This window comes from Fusarium falciforme, chromosome 8 (assembly GCF_026873545.1).
Source record: "Fusarium falciforme chromosome 8, complete sequence".
Taxonomy (NCBI): domain Eukaryota; kingdom Fungi; phylum Ascomycota; class Sordariomycetes; order Hypocreales; family Nectriaceae; genus Fusarium; species Fusarium falciforme.
In genome coordinates, this window is record NC_070551.1 from 642,958 (window position 1) to 659,714 (window position 16,757).

The 16,757-nt window shown below is 54.3% G+C and overlaps 6 protein-coding genes across 6 annotated transcripts; 5 read left to right on the forward strand and 1 right to left on the reverse strand.

The window, feature by feature from the left end:
• Nucleotides 1-1,161: 1,161 nt before the first annotated feature.
• On the forward strand, nt 1,162-4,589 carry NCS54_01003600 (Cation-ATPase-N domain-containing protein; the record flags this gene model as incomplete). The annotated part of the gene is made up of 4 exons (XM_053155358.1): nt 1,162-1,410; nt 1,521-2,403; nt 2,453-3,894; nt 3,945-4,589. The coding sequence occupies 4 exons, from the start codon at nt 1,162-1,164 to the stop codon at nt 4,587-4,589; spliced, it is 3,219 nt and encodes a 1,072-aa protein (XP_053011333.1).
• Nucleotides 4,590-6,709: 2,120 nt separating this feature from the next.
• On the forward strand, nt 6,710-8,829 carry NCS54_01003700 (Hypothetical protein; the record flags this gene model as incomplete). Its single annotated transcript, XM_053155359.1, has 2 exons — nt 6,710-7,423; nt 7,474-8,829. The coding sequence occupies 2 exons, from the start codon at nt 6,710-6,712 to the stop codon at nt 8,827-8,829; spliced, it is 2,070 nt and encodes a 689-aa protein (XP_053011334.1).
• A 1,249-nt stretch (nt 8,830-10,078) lies between these two features.
• NCS54_01003800 (Hypothetical protein) lies at nt 10,079-10,920 on the forward strand (the record flags this gene model as incomplete). The annotated part of the gene is made up of 2 exons (XM_053155360.1): nt 10,079-10,145; nt 10,199-10,920. The coding sequence occupies 2 exons, from the start codon at nt 10,079-10,081 to the stop codon at nt 10,918-10,920; spliced, it is 789 nt and encodes a 262-aa protein (XP_053011335.1).
• Nucleotides 10,921-11,367: 447 nt separating this feature from the next.
• On the reverse strand, nt 11,368-11,834 carry NCS54_01003900 (Long chronological lifespan protein 2; the record flags this gene model as incomplete). Its single annotated transcript, XM_053155361.1, has 2 exons — nt 11,368-11,561; nt 11,669-11,834. 2 exons carry the CDS (start codon nt 11,832-11,834, stop codon nt 11,368-11,370), a joined length of 360 nt encoding a protein of 119 aa, XP_053011336.1.
• Nucleotides 11,835-12,064: 230 nt separating this feature from the next.
• On the forward strand, nt 12,065-12,991 carry NCS54_01004000 (Hypothetical protein; the record flags this gene model as incomplete). The annotated part of the gene is made up of 2 exons (XM_053155362.1): nt 12,065-12,326; nt 12,390-12,991. Exons 1-2 carry the CDS (start codon nt 12,119-12,121, stop codon nt 12,989-12,991), a joined length of 810 nt encoding a protein of 269 aa, XP_053011337.1. The 5' UTR covers nt 12,065-12,118.
• Nucleotides 12,992-13,821: 830 nt separating this feature from the next.
• Nucleotides 13,822-16,252, forward strand: NCS54_01004100 (C2H2-type domain-containing protein; the record flags this gene model as incomplete). Its single annotated transcript, XM_053155363.1, has 4 exons — nt 13,822-14,104; nt 14,191-14,715; nt 14,762-15,898; nt 15,948-16,252. 4 exons carry the CDS (start codon nt 13,822-13,824, stop codon nt 16,250-16,252), a joined length of 2,250 nt encoding a protein of 749 aa, XP_053011338.1.
• Between the last annotated feature and the right edge of the window lie 505 nt (nt 16,253-16,757).

Consider the following 16,757-nt stretch of genomic DNA (forward strand, 5'->3'; position numbering starts at 1 on the left):
CGATATTCTTGGTTAGAGTCTTGGCGTTCTGGAGGAGATAAGAGATGGCCGCATCCATCGTGAAGCCGGGAACAGCGTTTTTGCCACTACACAGTGCAGGAGTAATCTCAAGCTCACATGAAAAGCAAAGCCAAGTACGGATACAGTGCCCAGAAACGCCAAGCCTTGCCTCAACACCATCACAATCTCAGCCCATGGATTTTGCATGCCCACGTGCCCAACCCGGCAGCGTCAGGTTGGAGAGAGATTGGGAGAATACCGCTCGGGGCGGGGGACTCCGGCGGCCCCACCTAGCAGCTGGAGGACATGAGCGGTCACAGGGGGTCTCAGGGCCTGTCTCCACTGGCTCCTCTCTCCCCACGCCGAAAGCAATAAGCTCAAAATGAAGAGCGTCGCGTAACCCGGGGTTAGGTGATGTGCGGTACATTGCCATTGCCCTTGAGCCAATACGACTCGCATTTGCCGAGCCGAGAAGCGTCCAAGCGGCGGCATGACGTCGGGCTAAATGTTTATCTCCATCAAAGAAAGGCCCGAGGCAGGTTGAGAGGCATTACAGTAGCATTAGCCCCCTAAACTCAATTGAGACGGGACTCGTTCTCTGTTGCGTCAATTCCTTCTGGAAGACCGCCGCGCAGCGTCACGGCCTGACTTCATCTTTGTAGTATACCGGTCCGGCTGCCAATTCCTCATTGTTCTCGCATGCGCACCTGGTAGGCATATCTCGGCTTTATGCCTTCCGCTCCGCCCCCCCCCTTCCTCCGCTCTTGATGGCGACTACTGCGATTCCGCTCCACACTGAAAAATTCTCCTCCATATAGATTCCTCTCCTGGCAAACATACACGGCTAGTGTAACATCTTCCTCCACTCCGCCTGCACCTTTCACTGTTGGTCGGTCTGGGCATCTTGGCGTCTGTAAGATTTGCATCATGGCTCCTTCCTTCTTTTCCTGCTCTTGAGTCGGATTGCCACCTGCCATTGGCTTCTTCAGCTCCCGAGTTCCACCGGCGTCATTTGCCGGTGTTGACCGGCTGAGATAGAGAGATACCTAGTAGATCCATGGCTTCGAGGCCAACTATAAAAGCCATCATCTCCCTTCCGCTGCCTAGTCTCGAGACTCCTTTCTTCCTCAACCACTCTCGATCGCACTTGGATCTCTCATCATGAGCCAGAAACTGATCGAAGAGGCCGCCCATGTCTCGGGCCAGGCCAACACGCCCATGACAGCTCCCGCCCACGCCCTCACCTACGAGCAAGTGGCCGAGCAGCTTAATGCCAACCTCGAAGATGGTTTGACCTCTGACGAGGCCAAGGGCCGTCTCGAACAATACGGACGAAACGAGTTCGGCGCCGACAAGGGCGTCCAACCCTTCAAGATCTTTATCGGGCAGATCGCCAATGCCTTGACTCTAGTGAGCTGCCCCATTAACATGCATCCCCCCAGACCTGGATTCCCCCCCAGGATGGTTGGGATTGCTTTTGAGAAAATGGTAGAGTCGCTCATTTGCCGTTTGGGGGATAGGTTCTCATCCTCGCCATGGCTGCCTCACTTGGCATCCAGTCATGGATCGAGGGTGGTGTCGTCGCCGCTGTCATCATCCTCAACATCGTAGTGGGCTTCCTCCAAGAGTTCCAGGCTGCGAAGACTATGGACTCTCTGCGCTCTCTCAGCTCTCCCACTGCCCATGCTGTCCGAAACGGTAACAATGAGGTTGTCGTGACTGCTGAGATTGTACCTGGAGACTTGGTTGAGCTCAAGACCGGAGACACCATTCCTGCAGACATTCGTCTCGTTGAGGCCATCAACTTTGAGACCAACGAAGCACTTCTCACGGGAGAGTCCCTGCCTGTTCGCAAGGAGGTCAACACCACCTTCCCTGACGACACTGGCCCTGGTGATCGCCTCAACGTTGCCTACAGCTCCTCAACTGTCACCAAGGGTCGTGCTCGCGGTGTTGTCTTTGCCACTGGAATGTACACTGAGATTGGTCAAATCGCTGCTGCTCTCCGTGGCAAGACTTCCAAGCGTCGACAGCCCAAGCGTGATGCTGATGGCAACACCAACTTTGGTCGCTGGATGCAGGCTTGGACTCTCACCTTCTCCGATGCTACTGGACGCTTCCTGGGCGTCAACGTTGGTACTCCTCTTCAGCGCAAGCTCTCCAAGCTGGCTATCCTTCTCCTTGGAACTGCCATTGTTTGTGCCATCATCGTCTTGGGAGCCAACGAGTTCAACACCAAGAAGGAGGTCATCATCTACGCTGTTGCCACTGGTCTTTCTATGATCCCGGCTTCTCTCATTGTCGTTCTTACTATCACAATGGCTGCCGGAACCAAGCGAATGGTTCAGAGGCATGTCATTGTTCGTAACCTTAAGTCTCTTGAGGCCCTTGGTGCTGTTACCAGTATGTGGACCCACCCCTGATATGCAGACTATCGCTGACCGACCTTTAGATATTTGCTCTGATAAGACTGGCACCCTGACTCAGGGCACCATGATCGTCAAGAAGGCTTGGATCCCTGGTCGTGGTACTTACTCCGTTGGAGCTACCAACGAACCCTTCAACCCTACTCAGGGACAGCTTGGGCTGGTTGAGGCTGAGCCCAAGGACATCAACTTCCAGAGCGAGGATGCTGAGGGAACACCAATTGATCCCCAGGCCCTTGTCTCCCAGGATGCTGGTCTCCAGGAGTACCTCAACGTTGCCTCCCTGGCCAACCTTGCAACAGTCCACCAGGTCGACGGCGAATGGCACGCTCGAGGTGACCCCACTGAGTGCGCTATCCAAGTCTTTGCTTCTCGTTTCAACTGGAACCGCGCCCGCCTGTCTAGTGGAGAGAAGGCCCGCTGGCACGAGGTTGCTGAGTTCCCCTTCGACTCGGACGTGAAGAAGATGTCTGTCATTTTCAACGACAACGAAACTCAGAAGCAATGGGTCTTCACCAAGGGTGCTGTCGAGCGTGTCTTGACCTCGTGCCCTGTCTATGCTATCGGAAACGAGACCAGGCCCCTCACCGATGCCATCAAGGATGACATCATCAGCAACATGGAGTCTCTTGCCCGACTTGGTCTTCGAGTGCTTGCCCTGGCCAGCCGAACTGATATCGAGCATGTCATCGACAATGAGGCTGAGCTTGACCGCGCCAAGTTCGAGAGCGACCTGATTTTCCGTGGACTGATCGGTCTCTATGATCCTCCTCGCCCTGAATCCGCCCCCTCTGTCGCCAAGTGTCATGAAGCCGGTGTTAGCGTTCACATGCTTACTGGTGACCACCCTGCTACTGCCCGAGCCATTGCCCTGGAAGTTGGTATCCTGCCCACCCGAATGGCCGAGATCCCTGAAGATGTGGCCCGGTCTATGGTTATGGCTGCTTCCGAATTTGATAAGCTGTCGGATGAGGAGATTGATCAGCTTCCCCTTCTGCCGCTCGTGGTTGCTCGCTGTGCTCCCCAGACCAAGGTTCGCATGATTGAGGCTCTTCACCGTCGCAAGGCCTTTGTTGCTATGACCGGTGATGGTGTCAATGACTCTCCTAGTCTGAAGCGTTCCGACGTTGGTATTGCTATGGGATTGGCTGGATCTGATGTCGCTAAGGAAGCGTCTGATATTGTCCTGACCGATGATAACTTTGCTTCTATCCTTAACGCTGTTGAGGAAGGCCGTCGCATGTTTGATAATATCCAGAAGTTCATCCTCCACGTCCTGGCTGAGAACATTGCTCAGGCTTGCACCCTTCTGATTGGTTTGGCTTTTAAGGATAAGAACGGACTGTCTGTGTTCCCTCTGGCCCCTGTTGAGATTCTCTGGATCATCATGATTACCTCTGGTATGCCTGACATGGGTCTCGGATTCGAGATTGCGGCCCCCGATATCATGCAGCGCCCTCCTCAGAACGTAAGTATTTGTCCTCGCTTTTCTCAGAGCATAGCTAATGGTTCCTCTAGTTAAAGCAAGGTGTTTTCACCCCTGAGCTGCTGATTGACATGGTGGTCTATGGCCTCTGGATGTCTGCGCTCTGCTTGGCTTCGTTTGTCCTTGTCCTTTACGGATTTGGTAATGGTGCTGCCGACATTGGAGAGAACTGCAACAACAAGTACAGCGAGGACTGCAGGGTCATCTTCCGTGCTCGTTCCACCACCTTTGCATGCCTCACCTGGTTCGCCCTCTTCCTGGCCTGGGAGATGGTCAATATGCGCCGGTCCTTCTTCCGAATGAAGCCCAAGAGCAAGAAGTACTTTACTCAGTGGATGCACGATGTTTGGCGCAACCCCTTCCTCTTCTGGGCCATCGTCGCCGGCTTTGTCACTATGTTCCCCATCATCTATATCCCTGGACTCAACACTGTCGTCTTTAAGCACGCTCCCATCTCTTGGGAGTGGGGCATCGTCTTCATCGAGGCCATCCTCTTCTTCCTGGGCATTGAGTCTTGGAAGTGGGCCAAGCGTATCTACTTCCGCCGCCAGGCTCGCAAGTCGACTGGTGGTGTCGAGGACTTGGAGACACGTGTGTTTGGCAAGTTCTACAACATGGCTGGTGGAAGCCAGGACGAGGAAGCCGGAGCTGGAAACCGGGAGAAGACTGCAGCTTAAAAAAAATCCACTGGGAGCCTGATGGTGAGCAGGCGACTCGAAGAACTGACTATGACCAAGGGGCACTCCCTTGGAGGGTAGAGTGTCGCCGCGGTCTAGGACACGAAAAGGGATACTAGTGTTTGGACCTCAGGTAAGTTGTCGTATAGGACTAGCCGTAGATAGAAAGAGGTCTGGTCTACACATCTGTATGTAAGACGTATGTCACAGATAGATAGACTTTATACCTTTTCACCTTATTTGGCCAGACTTGACATGATTTGTAAACAGCATTTCCATGTGATGGTGTAGTATTGGATTGGTGCGCATGTTGTGTTGTTCATCAGTGCATGTCTTTGACTAGTGAAGAAACCGTTGAAAACCGTCGATCAAGCGGGGACTGATCAGCGTGGGCACTATTCCTTTGACGTAATCCAGGACTCTCGATCTAGACCTTGAATAAGCCCGAGGAGCTGCCTCTCACCGTCAGAATCCGTCGACCAAGCTAAAGAAGGACTGATATTGAGCCTCGCTCGGGCTTGTTCCTCCGCGTGGATAGAAAGCTTGCCTTCCCTGACAGAAAAGCTTCTTCTGGCTGGAACCCTCTAGCGCGGCAAATGATTGTCAAGTGTAAACCTGTTACGGTCTAGTACATACCCCCCGAACCCCCTGTCCTTGACAGGATTGCCAAATGCCCAGGCACCGGAATCCAGGGTTTGACACTCCGACGGCATTTGCCGTTGAACAGACGCAGACTCAGCCTTGCTGGGTTTGTTTGCTGTCTCACTATCACGAGCTGTTGTTGACTACTGTTATGCAGTTGGGCTGTGGGTAACACATCCCTGCCTGGAATGCGAGAAATACGCTCATACGCTTAGCAATCCCATGGAAAAGCAACACTGCCATGTTTTACCCGCGCGGATGTAACCCCTTCGAGGCTTAAGGTTTCGGCTCTTTTCCTGTAATGCTGGCTAGTCCTCAAACATCATATCATCAGTGCATATGGAGGGCCACTCTGCCTACCTATTCAGAGACCAACCTAGTAACTAAAGAAGAAAAGAACCCCAAGCCTCGCTGCGCCCAAAAGGGCCCAGGCTTGGCGGGTAGAATCCAACTCAACCGCCACTAAAATAGAAGCAGGGCGCTAGAGCGGTCTGAGCAAAGCTCATGGTCCCGAGCGTGCCGTGGTTCTGCAGATTGGCGATCTGTGACCCGACTTCTTTGTCAAGTTGTTGTTGCATCGTCTTTTGCTGCAAACCAGTGGGGACAACAAAAGATGGCTGTAGCTCTTGGGTGCATACCTAGTTAATATAGAACGTAGCAGCCGGAGACTTTTTTTTTAAACTCTACCATATTTCCCATCTTTGAATCTCGATAGTTCATCTCTTCCTTCAAAGATATCCATCTCGCATATCGTTCCCCCCTCCCCCCTCCACTTTGTGCAGATCTCGCCCGCGCCGATCCATTTCAACGTTGAATCCGCCTCACGTCCGGGAAACTCTACAACGTCAAAATCAGTCTATTTCGTCTATCGCCTGTCGCCACTAGGTCTTGGCGGATCCTGGCCTCTCCCAAAAGCAAAAGACTCCTTGTGCCTCGGCTTAAACGGCTGTCAGAGGCCAAGGCTTCAACTCTTACAAGCAGGGTCTCCCACAGATCCCTGCTCTCAAATTGCAACGAACCACAAGGGCCCGAGTGTTTTGTCAGCCAACATCTCGAAACAACGGATATCCCCTTCTCTAACCCTCATTCAAACCTGTTCGTCCTTGATCTCGGATGCCCATGGAACTAGCTGCGCAGCTCGTTTGCTCTCTACCAGCTTCCCCCTCCGGTTAAACCGCCTCGAGTCTCCTGGAGGATCTCAACCCCTGGATAACCCCCCCTTGCCTTCACCTCCTTGTTGGCAGTCTTGTTTCCTTTATTATCCAAACCCTCAGCAAGACCCGAGCAAAAGGAGCCGAACAAATCTCAACCCCTGTGTCTGTTTCTCACTCTGACCCAGCCCAGATCTCCATTTGTCAGACAAAAAGAATCCTGCTTATCCCTCCTTCGCTTGTCAGACTCAGCCTTACGCCTCTTCCCGCCCCAACCCCCCTGGCTGGCTCGCTTCCCGCAGCGGGCCGCCTTTACTCAAAGCAGACATGCCGCAGCAGCGCGAGGTCAAGACGTGCGATCGCTGCCGGCACTTTAAGCGCCGCTGTGATCTCGTCAAGCCCTCGTGTTCTCGCTGTCTACAGGCCGGTGTACGATGCAGCTTTGATACTGCCGCTGCTTCTGTGGCTTCTACATCTCCTGGTGTCTCCACCATCACCGTCCCCATCATTGATATCCCGTACTCGGCGTCTCCTACTCCAGCCTTCATGTCTACCACAACGCCCACCTCGGGTCCAGCTATTTCTTCAACATCTCCCGCTCAGGACTCGCAACAGAGTCTTTCTGCTGGAAATCCTACCCCTCCAACCACATCGACCGATAGCCCGGCGTCTTCCACCCAGGCTTTCGGCTCCGGTGAGGCCGGGGCGGACCCGGTCACGGAACCCGATGGCCCGGAGCCCGGAGAATCAAGCATGCCCTCCGCCCAGCGCGTTGTTCGAAAACGCAAGCGCAACTGTCTCAGCTGTTTGAGGTGTCACCGGCTCAAGGTTAAATGCGACAAGGAACTTCCATGTGGACGGTGCAAGTCGAGCGGTAATGGCCGTGACTGCTATTACAGCTTCAACAAGGGGCCAAATGGGGGCAAGTTTCCCTGTCCAACAGCCCCGGTAAAGGGCGACGAGAGTAAGGGGCCTCAGGCGGCGTGGCAGATTCAGCACAAGGTTCGGGGATCTAGTCATTGGAGGGATCTAATGACCAAGGTATGCTTGCTGCACTCATGATATGACATGCACTTACATGGATGGTGTAGATCGGCAAACTGACAAGCATGGACTCAACACCACTCGCATTGGCTCTTGAGGATGTTGGTACCAACGCTTGTCTGGCCAATTTTTCATTACCGGGCAACTTTCCCTTTGGTACACCTGGTGCAGCCAAGTATTTTACCCGCGAAGCTGTCGTAAAGCTTGTTGAGGGAGAGAAACCCAGATGCCAGTCTTATATCGACAGATATCTCAACCTGCTGGAAACAGTAAATCCAGTACTTGACGTCGAGTTGTTCAGTCGAGAAGTGGAGCAGTACTGGCAAGATCCTTATTCTGCTAGTCTGGACTGGATGTCGCTGTTCCTTATGGTGCTCGGCTTGGGGTGTTTCTCATCCGTCGAAGAGCCCCATCAAGCGACAGAACTTATGATGGCTGCTGAGGCCTGTCTGGTACAAACTCCCGTCATGTTCCGACCGACATTCTTATCGCTACAAAGCCTGACTTTGATGGTGGTTGCAAAACACATATGCAACCCCACGTGTTGGGCCATCGACTCCTGCTGGACTCTGCTTGGCATGGTGGTGAGAACAGCCTTCATCTACGGACTACCGCAGGAAACAGGCGCCGAAGACGGCGAGGCGCTTGATGTCAGCGAACGAGACGCGAGGCGGAAACTGTGGTTGACCATCCTCTACCTCGACATTAAAGTCTCCATGTGCAACGGCATGCCGCCTGTAACAAGGCCAGAAGATCTGTGCAGTATCAGGAACACGCCTAATTGGGACCAACCCGATAATCTCCACATGGTTCTCTACCGAGCTCTTCCCCTTGTGCTGGAGATTTTGGCGCACGTCAACTCCAAAGACAGTCAGGTCTCTTACCCAGAGGTGCTGCGGTACAAGGTGCAAATTAGGGAACTCATGGCATATGCCAAGCGAGTCTGCAATAGTCAGCTCCAACGCATCACGGTGGATATCTTTCTACGGCGATGCATCATGGTTTTACATCGACCATTTGCCATGCACCCAGAAGGTCCTAGTATGTTTCCAGAGTCATACTGGGGATCTCTCGAGTGCTCTCTCGCCCTACTAGTCCACTATCGGGAGATGTGGTGCAGCGACAAGAGCCTGCGCCTTGATCTGGTAGGGAGAGCCTTTGTGCTCGACTTCTTCTCTGCCTCACTGACGGCGTGCCTCCACGTGCTGAGAAAAGATGCGCCCCTGGCTGCGGCGCCAGTCATGGACTCGCAGATCCCACCTCGGCAGATCATTCTCGACACGCTGAGGAGTTGCTTCGAGATCTGGAGTGTTGAGAAGGAGTCGAGTGTCTGCTATCGAACGGGATATGCGATTCTGATGGCAGTGTTGGAGGTGCTTCCCGAGACATCTGAAACGAATTAAGGCATCTGCGGAAAATCTTTACGAGTTGGGTATTAATTGAAGCGCGGAGCGGCTATGATTTGATGTTCAATCGCCTCGGCCACACTGTTAGACATACAAACGTATAGAGTCAAGGGCCTCATGGATGTGCTGGCATGGACACAGACGAGTTCGTGCATATGGAGTGCATTCTGCAGATGCGTATCGGCCCTTGTTCCGGTAATCTCTGAAGTGGCTGCTAAGATGCATATGTCGGCTGATGATGAAGCATTTGGTGTGCGTGAGCGATTTTCGTTCGTGGTGAGATTACCCAGGCGATATTGCCCCTTTGTCAATTGACAATGCATTCTCTGGCGTTGGACATGCCTCGATTCCTATACTCTCATCAATGACGACTTGTTTGTTCAGCGTTACACTGCATCTAGCCAAACGCCTTACACAACCCATCTGCCGTGTGACGACCTCAGATGCCCTTTCCGCTCTGGGGATGTCGCTTCCAACAGATGACGTCTTTCGAGGCCCGCGATCCAAGGCCAGGCTGGACAAGAGGGTGTAGGTGGTGTGACGGTTTGGGTATAGATCCTTCCAGGCTCACGATGGTCTCCGACAACACATGTCACTGAGGGTGACGGTCAAGCCACACAGTTGGATGGATGGAGTGGCTGGAGCGGAGGACGCCGCAACGACCTGCTTATTGCTCGCTGAGAGGTACCTGCAGACAGTGGGTTTGACAAGACGCGAGGTACTTTTGCCGCAGTATCAGCCGCCTGAATTCCAGTGTAATATTCTATCTCACATGAGTCCCCTTTGTCTGCTGTCTACCTCTTGTCCAAGTCTCTTTGAGCTTCCACTCTGGCGGGCCGACCCAACTGCAGCGAACGTTGAAGACTGGTACGTACCTTTCACCGGAAACTGGAACCCCTCCAAGCTCAGGCCAGTGCGTCATTGGGCCTTCCACTGGACGACCTTATCCTCCCCGCTGCCCGCCTCCCTCCGTGGCCTGCTCACGAGGATTCAACCTGAACACGCTGCCTTTTTTCTGCATCTCGCATTTGACCTCAGGACTACATCACAAGCGCAACAAAGCACACAAGATACACCCACAGGGTCTCTCTGCTGCTCCCCTATTGACTCTTGAACCGACCTGCTGCCATCCTTCACTTTCGCCTTGCACCCGCACCAACTGCACACACGACCGCCGCCTCTTGAAGCCCGAGCTCACCGATAAACCCTCCACGACCTAGCCTCGTCCGCTCGACCAGATACCAAAATGGCTTCAGTTGTGGAATCTCCGCCGGTGCACTCGCCTCCCGATCACCCCGCACAGCGACCTCGAGGTGAGCTTATTCCCGTTGACACCATGGCGCCATGTACTAACAACGTCTCGTAGGTATCCTCAAGAACTCGTACCAAAAGTCTCCCCCCACCTCGCCAAACCAGGAACGCTCTTTGACCGACAAGGAGCTCACCATCGCAAACACCCAGATCAACGCCGGCCACCGTCGTTCGTCTTCGGGCGCCCACCCCTCCGGGTCTCGCCGCCAGTCCGGCTTCAGCTCCATCGACGATCCGCTTGAGTCCTCTCAACGCCTCAAGTGGGACGAGGCCAACCTCTACCTCACCGAGCAAGAGCGCTCCTCTACCATGAAGATCACCGAGCCCAAGACTCCCTATGCCAAACACTACGACCCGTCCGAAGACCCGTCTGACGACGAGGAGGATCCTCTGGCGAACGCTGGTGCTCGTCTTCAGAATTCACGTCCGGGCCGTGAAGATGACATTCCGGGCCTTTCTCTGGGCGAACCGGAAGAGGCGATCTCGGAAGCGGGCGCGCCGTCGCCCCGCAGCGAAAAGAGCGTCCACGTCGACGACGAGAGCAGCGTCGGCCACAACGCCGAAGAGGAGCTTGCGGGTATGTCTGCCGAGGAGCGTGAAAAGCACCGAAAGTTTGAGCAGCTCCGCAAGAGACACTACGAAATGAAGAATGTGGCCCAGCTTCTGGGCCACCCCGAGACGATCCCCGACGACGAGGACGAGGAAGATGAACAAGATAACGGCGGTGCCGTGCCGCCTGTGCCACCGCTGCCGCGCATGCCCAACGGCTCTGCGTAGACGGCTGCTCGCTGGGAGGAGAGGACACGACAAGGGATGTGATTTGGCTGGAGGGTTGTCTTTGAACCGGAGTTTTGCGGAAATCATCACAGGGCGTTGGCACAAGAGGGGGCAACGTGGGGGGACAGTGGGTTTATCAGACTACTCACTCGCTTTGAGGATTTTGGTGGATGAGTATCGTCACCAGAGACGGAGAAGGAGGAAGAACAAGGGCATATCATGGACCCGGTTTAGCTTGCACAGCAGATGAGGGATATCTAGCATTTCCATTAGAATTGATTTATACCTTTCAGTCTAAATGACGAATAGTTGGCGCATTCCCAGTCATATGCGCCAGAACTCGATCGTTATTCATGCCCGCTCTTTTGTACCATTTCGATGGATTCACGCTTTCGAAGTAATCCATACTCTGCTGTCGACATCATATGAATCTGGACATGATGCACATCACAGCAGACCCTTTCGGGCCAGCTCAAGCTTGCGCGCCGTCTCGCCCTCGCGGAACCCGCCACGAGAGACGCAGATGCGCTGGCCCTCAGCCAACTCGAACTTTTCCTGTTGCGCATCCCAGGCGCAGGGGCAGTGGTGGGGGAAGTGGACGCAGGCGAGGGTATCGGGGCAGAGGTACTTGTCGCAGACGGCTGTTGGACTGTTAGCCCTGTAATAGACAGAGATGCCATGATAGGCATGGAACGGCGCATGAAGATGAATATCTTGTGAAAAATAGGACTGAATAGGGGGTACACACAGTTATCGTACTGGTTGCGGTAGTGAGAAGCGTCGCTGGGGTTGTTCTGAGGCTGGCCGTGGTGCTGCTCGTGGCCGCCCTGTTGACCAAACATTTGGTCAAAGAAGCCGCCAAACTGGGCGTTAGCAAGGCTCAGGAGGGAGAGGATGGCGATGAGGTAGCGCATTTTGGCGTTTAAGTGCGCGAATGGCGCGTATATAGTTTTTAGCCCTCAATTCAGGAAAAATCGTATAAAGAAGCCGTGAAAATAGCCAACAAAGCAGGTAAAGAGCGTCGTGTCGAGTGTGTGATGCTGTCCACATTGCTCCCCATGGAACCTCTTATCGATAAGCCCAGTTCCAAGGTCCCGCGGATGACTAATCGCGAAAACTCCATCCATCCAGAATTGCACTCTTGCGGGAACCATCACCGCAAGCTCAACCCACCTCAGCCCACCTCCGACGAACGGCCATGCGGTTCCTCACGATACAGCGGCCGGTGTTGGCTGCTGTGGCCGGCCTTGCCCGTCCGGCGTTTACGCCCATCGTACCATTGGGCGCCCAATTGGCGAATGCCCTCGTCGAGGGTCGAAGGAATGCCTCGGTCAAGACGCAGGGAGCGTATAGGAAGAAGAGCAAGAGAGGAATTCCTAAGAAGCTGGGTGCCAAGAGGACAGGAGGTATGTTTGGCTGGGGATTTTAGAGGTTGTGTTGGGTCAATTGAGGTTCTGACGGTTTGGCAGATCAGTTCGTGATCCCCGGCAACATCCTCTACAAGCAGCGCGGTACGCATTGGTGGCCCGGTGAGAACTGCATCATGGGCCGAGACCACACTATCCACGCCATGGCGACCGGCTACGTCAAGTACTACCGCGATCCCGCTCGACACCCCGACCGCAAGTACATCGGCGTGGTGTTCAACAAGTCCGACACTCTCCCGTACCCCCAGCACGCCGAGCGCAAGAGACGCCTCAACATGACCATGTTCCCGATCAAGGAGGCAGCCGCCAAGCCCGAGCTCTCACCCTCAGGCATCCCCTTCCAGGTGACCCGAATCGAGGCGGGCGAGCCGGACCGTCTGCTCAAGCTGCGCAAGGACTACAGCTACCGCGAGGACAACTGGGCGATCGGTCAGCTGGCCAAGACGACGGGTCTCAAGACGAAGCGGTTCAGGACGCGCAAGCAGTGGTTCCGACACAGGAGGTGGAGGCGTGAGAGGGAGCTCGAGGGTCAGAGGAAGGCGGCTGCGAAGAGGGCCGAGAGCGGTGGGGATGTCAAGATGGCCAAGCCTATGAGCAAGAAGGCGGCTAAGAAGGCTGCCAAGAAGGCCTCGAAGAAGAAGTGAGCGTGCCATACTGCATGAAAGAGTTATCTGGGCATGTAGGATTTGTGTAGTTACTGTACAATAAGACAAGACACTCGAGGTGTCTATCCAATCATGATGGATGCATATGCAGTTCATGTCAGTTTGCATGTCATTGATGATGGGGAGCAAAGTACTCGAATACTTATAGGGAGCTGATTCAACACAGATAGCGCACAAGGATTTGAACCAATGCTTGGTCAGAAGGTACTGTATTAGGACTCCTTCATCAGTACCGTGGATCTTTCTCTTGCTATTGGATTTTTATGAAATAACGTGATAAAGTGGAAATGGTGAGAATGTGCATTGAAAGGTCATTTGGGCCCAATGTCTTCATTATCTATCTGGGCGTGTTGCGATGGACTTCCATCGGTATGATACAGCTATAAATCAATGCTATGGCCCTGAGAATTTAGGGGCTCGGGGGGTTCTAGCTCGTGGGGTCAAGTACTCCCCACCTAATTCCAGCACTGAGCTACCTACCCTCCTCCCACCACCACCGCGCTAGCCTTCCACACCTTGATCGCGTCGGCGTGTCCCTTCCACTTGCTTTCACTTAACTTCAACGACAACTTGTGCCTCTACCAAGAGCTTCCTTGGGGGAATCTCGTGCAAGCGATTAATCGAGGAGGCTTATAACTTCTTTCTATTGCAGACACCGGTTCGTTTGCACGCACCAACAGCCTTTGAGGCGCTTGGCGTCGAGTCTTGATGCAACCTACCTTGCTCCCATCTCACATCTACCTTTACCTCCAACACTCACTTAATACCCTTCAGATCTGAACCCTTCAACTACTTGGCTCTCCGGGCCGATGCTGGAAGATAACTCTGGCCAGCCCAACATGGCCTCGCAAGAGGATCCCGCAGCCAACAAGATGAAGCGCACCAGTTTCTCACCTTGGAGCTCTGGTATGATGGGCAGCCGGCCTGGCACGGTGCCGAAAAGCCACGCCCAGGGCCCGGAACCACCGCGAATTGTGAGCGACATCCTGGAAGGCGCCGCGGTAAAGATGTCTGCGGTTGGGGGATTGGCCAACAATGCCAAGATTCAAGCTCTGCAGAGACAATGGGAACAGAATAATGTTCAGGCTCAAGGTGAGATGGTTTGGACTTTATCTTGACGACTGATCACAGAGACTGGATGAAACACCCGTCGAATGTTTGCTGACACAAACCAATAGAACAGTCCATGCAATCTACAGGGCCTTCTCGGCCTTCTTCTACAGGGCCACCTGCAGTGCCCTCACTCAGGCCTCCCCCACGTAAAAGGGACTCACCAGCCTCTGACACTCCTGCGGTCAAGAAACAGGCCATAGGTGACAGACGTCCTTCTCCTAGCAGCGCGTCGGATGGAGGAGCTCAAATGGTTGACAGCCAGACTCGTGCCAACGCCCGTCGCTTTACGGAAGCAGAGGTGGCAAGGCAAATGTCAGAGCTCACCGGCGCGTCCGTCAAGAAGAGCGCCATGCAACCCGCCCCGGCCTTGACGGCGACGGCTGGACCGCCGAGGGCGCCGGCCAGACACTTTCCCACCGGAGGAGAACTACTCAAGAAGATCATGGATGCCCAGGCAGCTTCCAGTCCTTCTCCAGTTCCCCGGGCAGAGACCTTGACGCAACCCCCTCCAGTACCCGCGCCAGCTCCCGGAGATAGGATCGTTGCGATTACCATGGCTGAGCCAAACCGGGCCTACGTCAACTATCTCTGTATGATTCCCTGGAAGCATGGCAAGGCATGAACTGACACGTCTAGGCCCTGATGGTACGATGGTCTCTGGGCGCGGTGCCCTGATTCCATCTAACTACAAGTTGTACGACAACAACGAGTATCCTTTTGTCTGTCCTGTGCGGGACTGCCGTCGCCTCTTTGCTGGGCTAAAGGGTCTTGGCGGACACTTTGGAGCTAGCCACTGCTCAACAACCTTCAACGACAATGGTGATGGAACGCTCACCAAGGTTAGTAACTATGTCAAGCACGGAGGCGGTGGCTCTCCTGGTATCGTCATCTCGAAGCACCCACTCCCATCGGATGCTCCTCCACCGACGGATGCAGGTCTGCCGTATGTCACTGCGGCTCAGAAACGGGCCTCAGGTGTTGGACTTCCGGAAGCGCCTGAGAGGAAGCCTTCTACCAGACTGAGCGATGCTATTCAGCAAAAAGCAGCCCTGCCTGTGCTCACATGGGACGTTAAAGACTATCTGCACCAGTTTCTGAGTCCAGCCCAGAAGCATCACCAGCGAGAGGATGTCACTGCGATGCTGAGCCTGCCACGAAGACGAACCCTCCCTGACACCTGGATCCAGAATCACCGTGGGGGTGATGTCGACATCAACCACTACGCATGTGCTTTGGCCTACCTCACAGGAAAGGAAGTAACGGGACCAGAAGAATGCGCGGCCAATACTCGATCTAGTTCACGACCGTCGGCACGACTTTCTCACCCCTGCATCGCTCTGTGGCCTGGCATGCCAGCGTCTGCCAAACAGGCCTTCTTCGGTGCGGAAACTTGTGTAGGATGCAGGTACTGGTGTCATCTTCAGCGCCAGCGGAACTGTTGTGACTGGGGACCTGAGTCCAGGTCTGGACGGGCATCAAGCGGGTCGAGGTCTTCGTCAGGATCTGAAGAGGCTACCACCAGGTCTGATGCCATGGAGGTCGACCAGGACTATCAACCTGAGAAAGTCAGCCAATCTAGGATGGTGACCGAGACGGCTCCGGAGCCGAGACAAACCAAGAGGGTTCAGTCTCAGGCTACCTCAACCGGACTCACGATGAGAGAGCAGCCTATGGCCGGTGTTGTAGGTGGCCCAGGACAGATGGGGGGCGTTGAACTGGAGATGGAGGACTGGGAGGTTGCGCCGGGAAGAGTGAAGGACGAGTCATCCGAGAGTAAGTCAGCCTTTGCTCTACCTACTCGAAGCGCTAACATGATGTGCAGACGTTGCGTTCTCCAACTCGTACCTGACTAGCGGACAACCCATCACCGTTTCTGAGGACGTCAGTTTCAACGTGCTTGTCATCAAACCCGGCAGCGCCAGCCACTGGAGTGTGGAGGACGATAAGCTACGAACCTGCTCAGTGGCGGCGGGCAAGATCCGGGTGACGATGGGCGAGAAGACATTCCAGCTGGGGCCTAACGGCATGTTTGTTGTGCGACCAGGACAGGCGTGCAAGGTCGAGAACCGGCTCTACGTGGATTCCGTTATCCATTGTACGACCATTGACAACTTCTCCCTTCAGTAGAGAGAGGACTGGGACATGGGATTAGAGGCAACGGTGTACGAGAGGCTGGGGTTTTTGGAATGGGATACAGGCTAGGCATTGCCTGGGAGTTTAGGCAACAATAGGGTCCATCAGCATTTGCGTTTCGGGCATTTTCAAGACTTGCTGAGAGCACGGGAGTCGGGATATTAAGCGGCATATGGTTTCTTTGGTAAACAGCATGGGCAATAATAGCAGTGTAGAATAGGGTGATATTTGGTGGTATTAGCCTGCCTTGCCGCGGATCGCGAACAGAGTTGACGATATTAGGCAGATGCGGAGATGGTGGTGGGTGATGTTCATGTGCCACAGTCACGATGAGGTTCTGTCTCAGATATTAGCTCACGCACTAACAGAGCAACAAGTCAGCCACGGTCGATAACTCGAGCCCATCAGCATTTCAAGGAGACATCGCGCATTTTCTATTTTCAATAATGGGGCTCTTGTCACGGGGGAGAGGCGGAGTCGCAAGGTGCAGGCAAAAGGT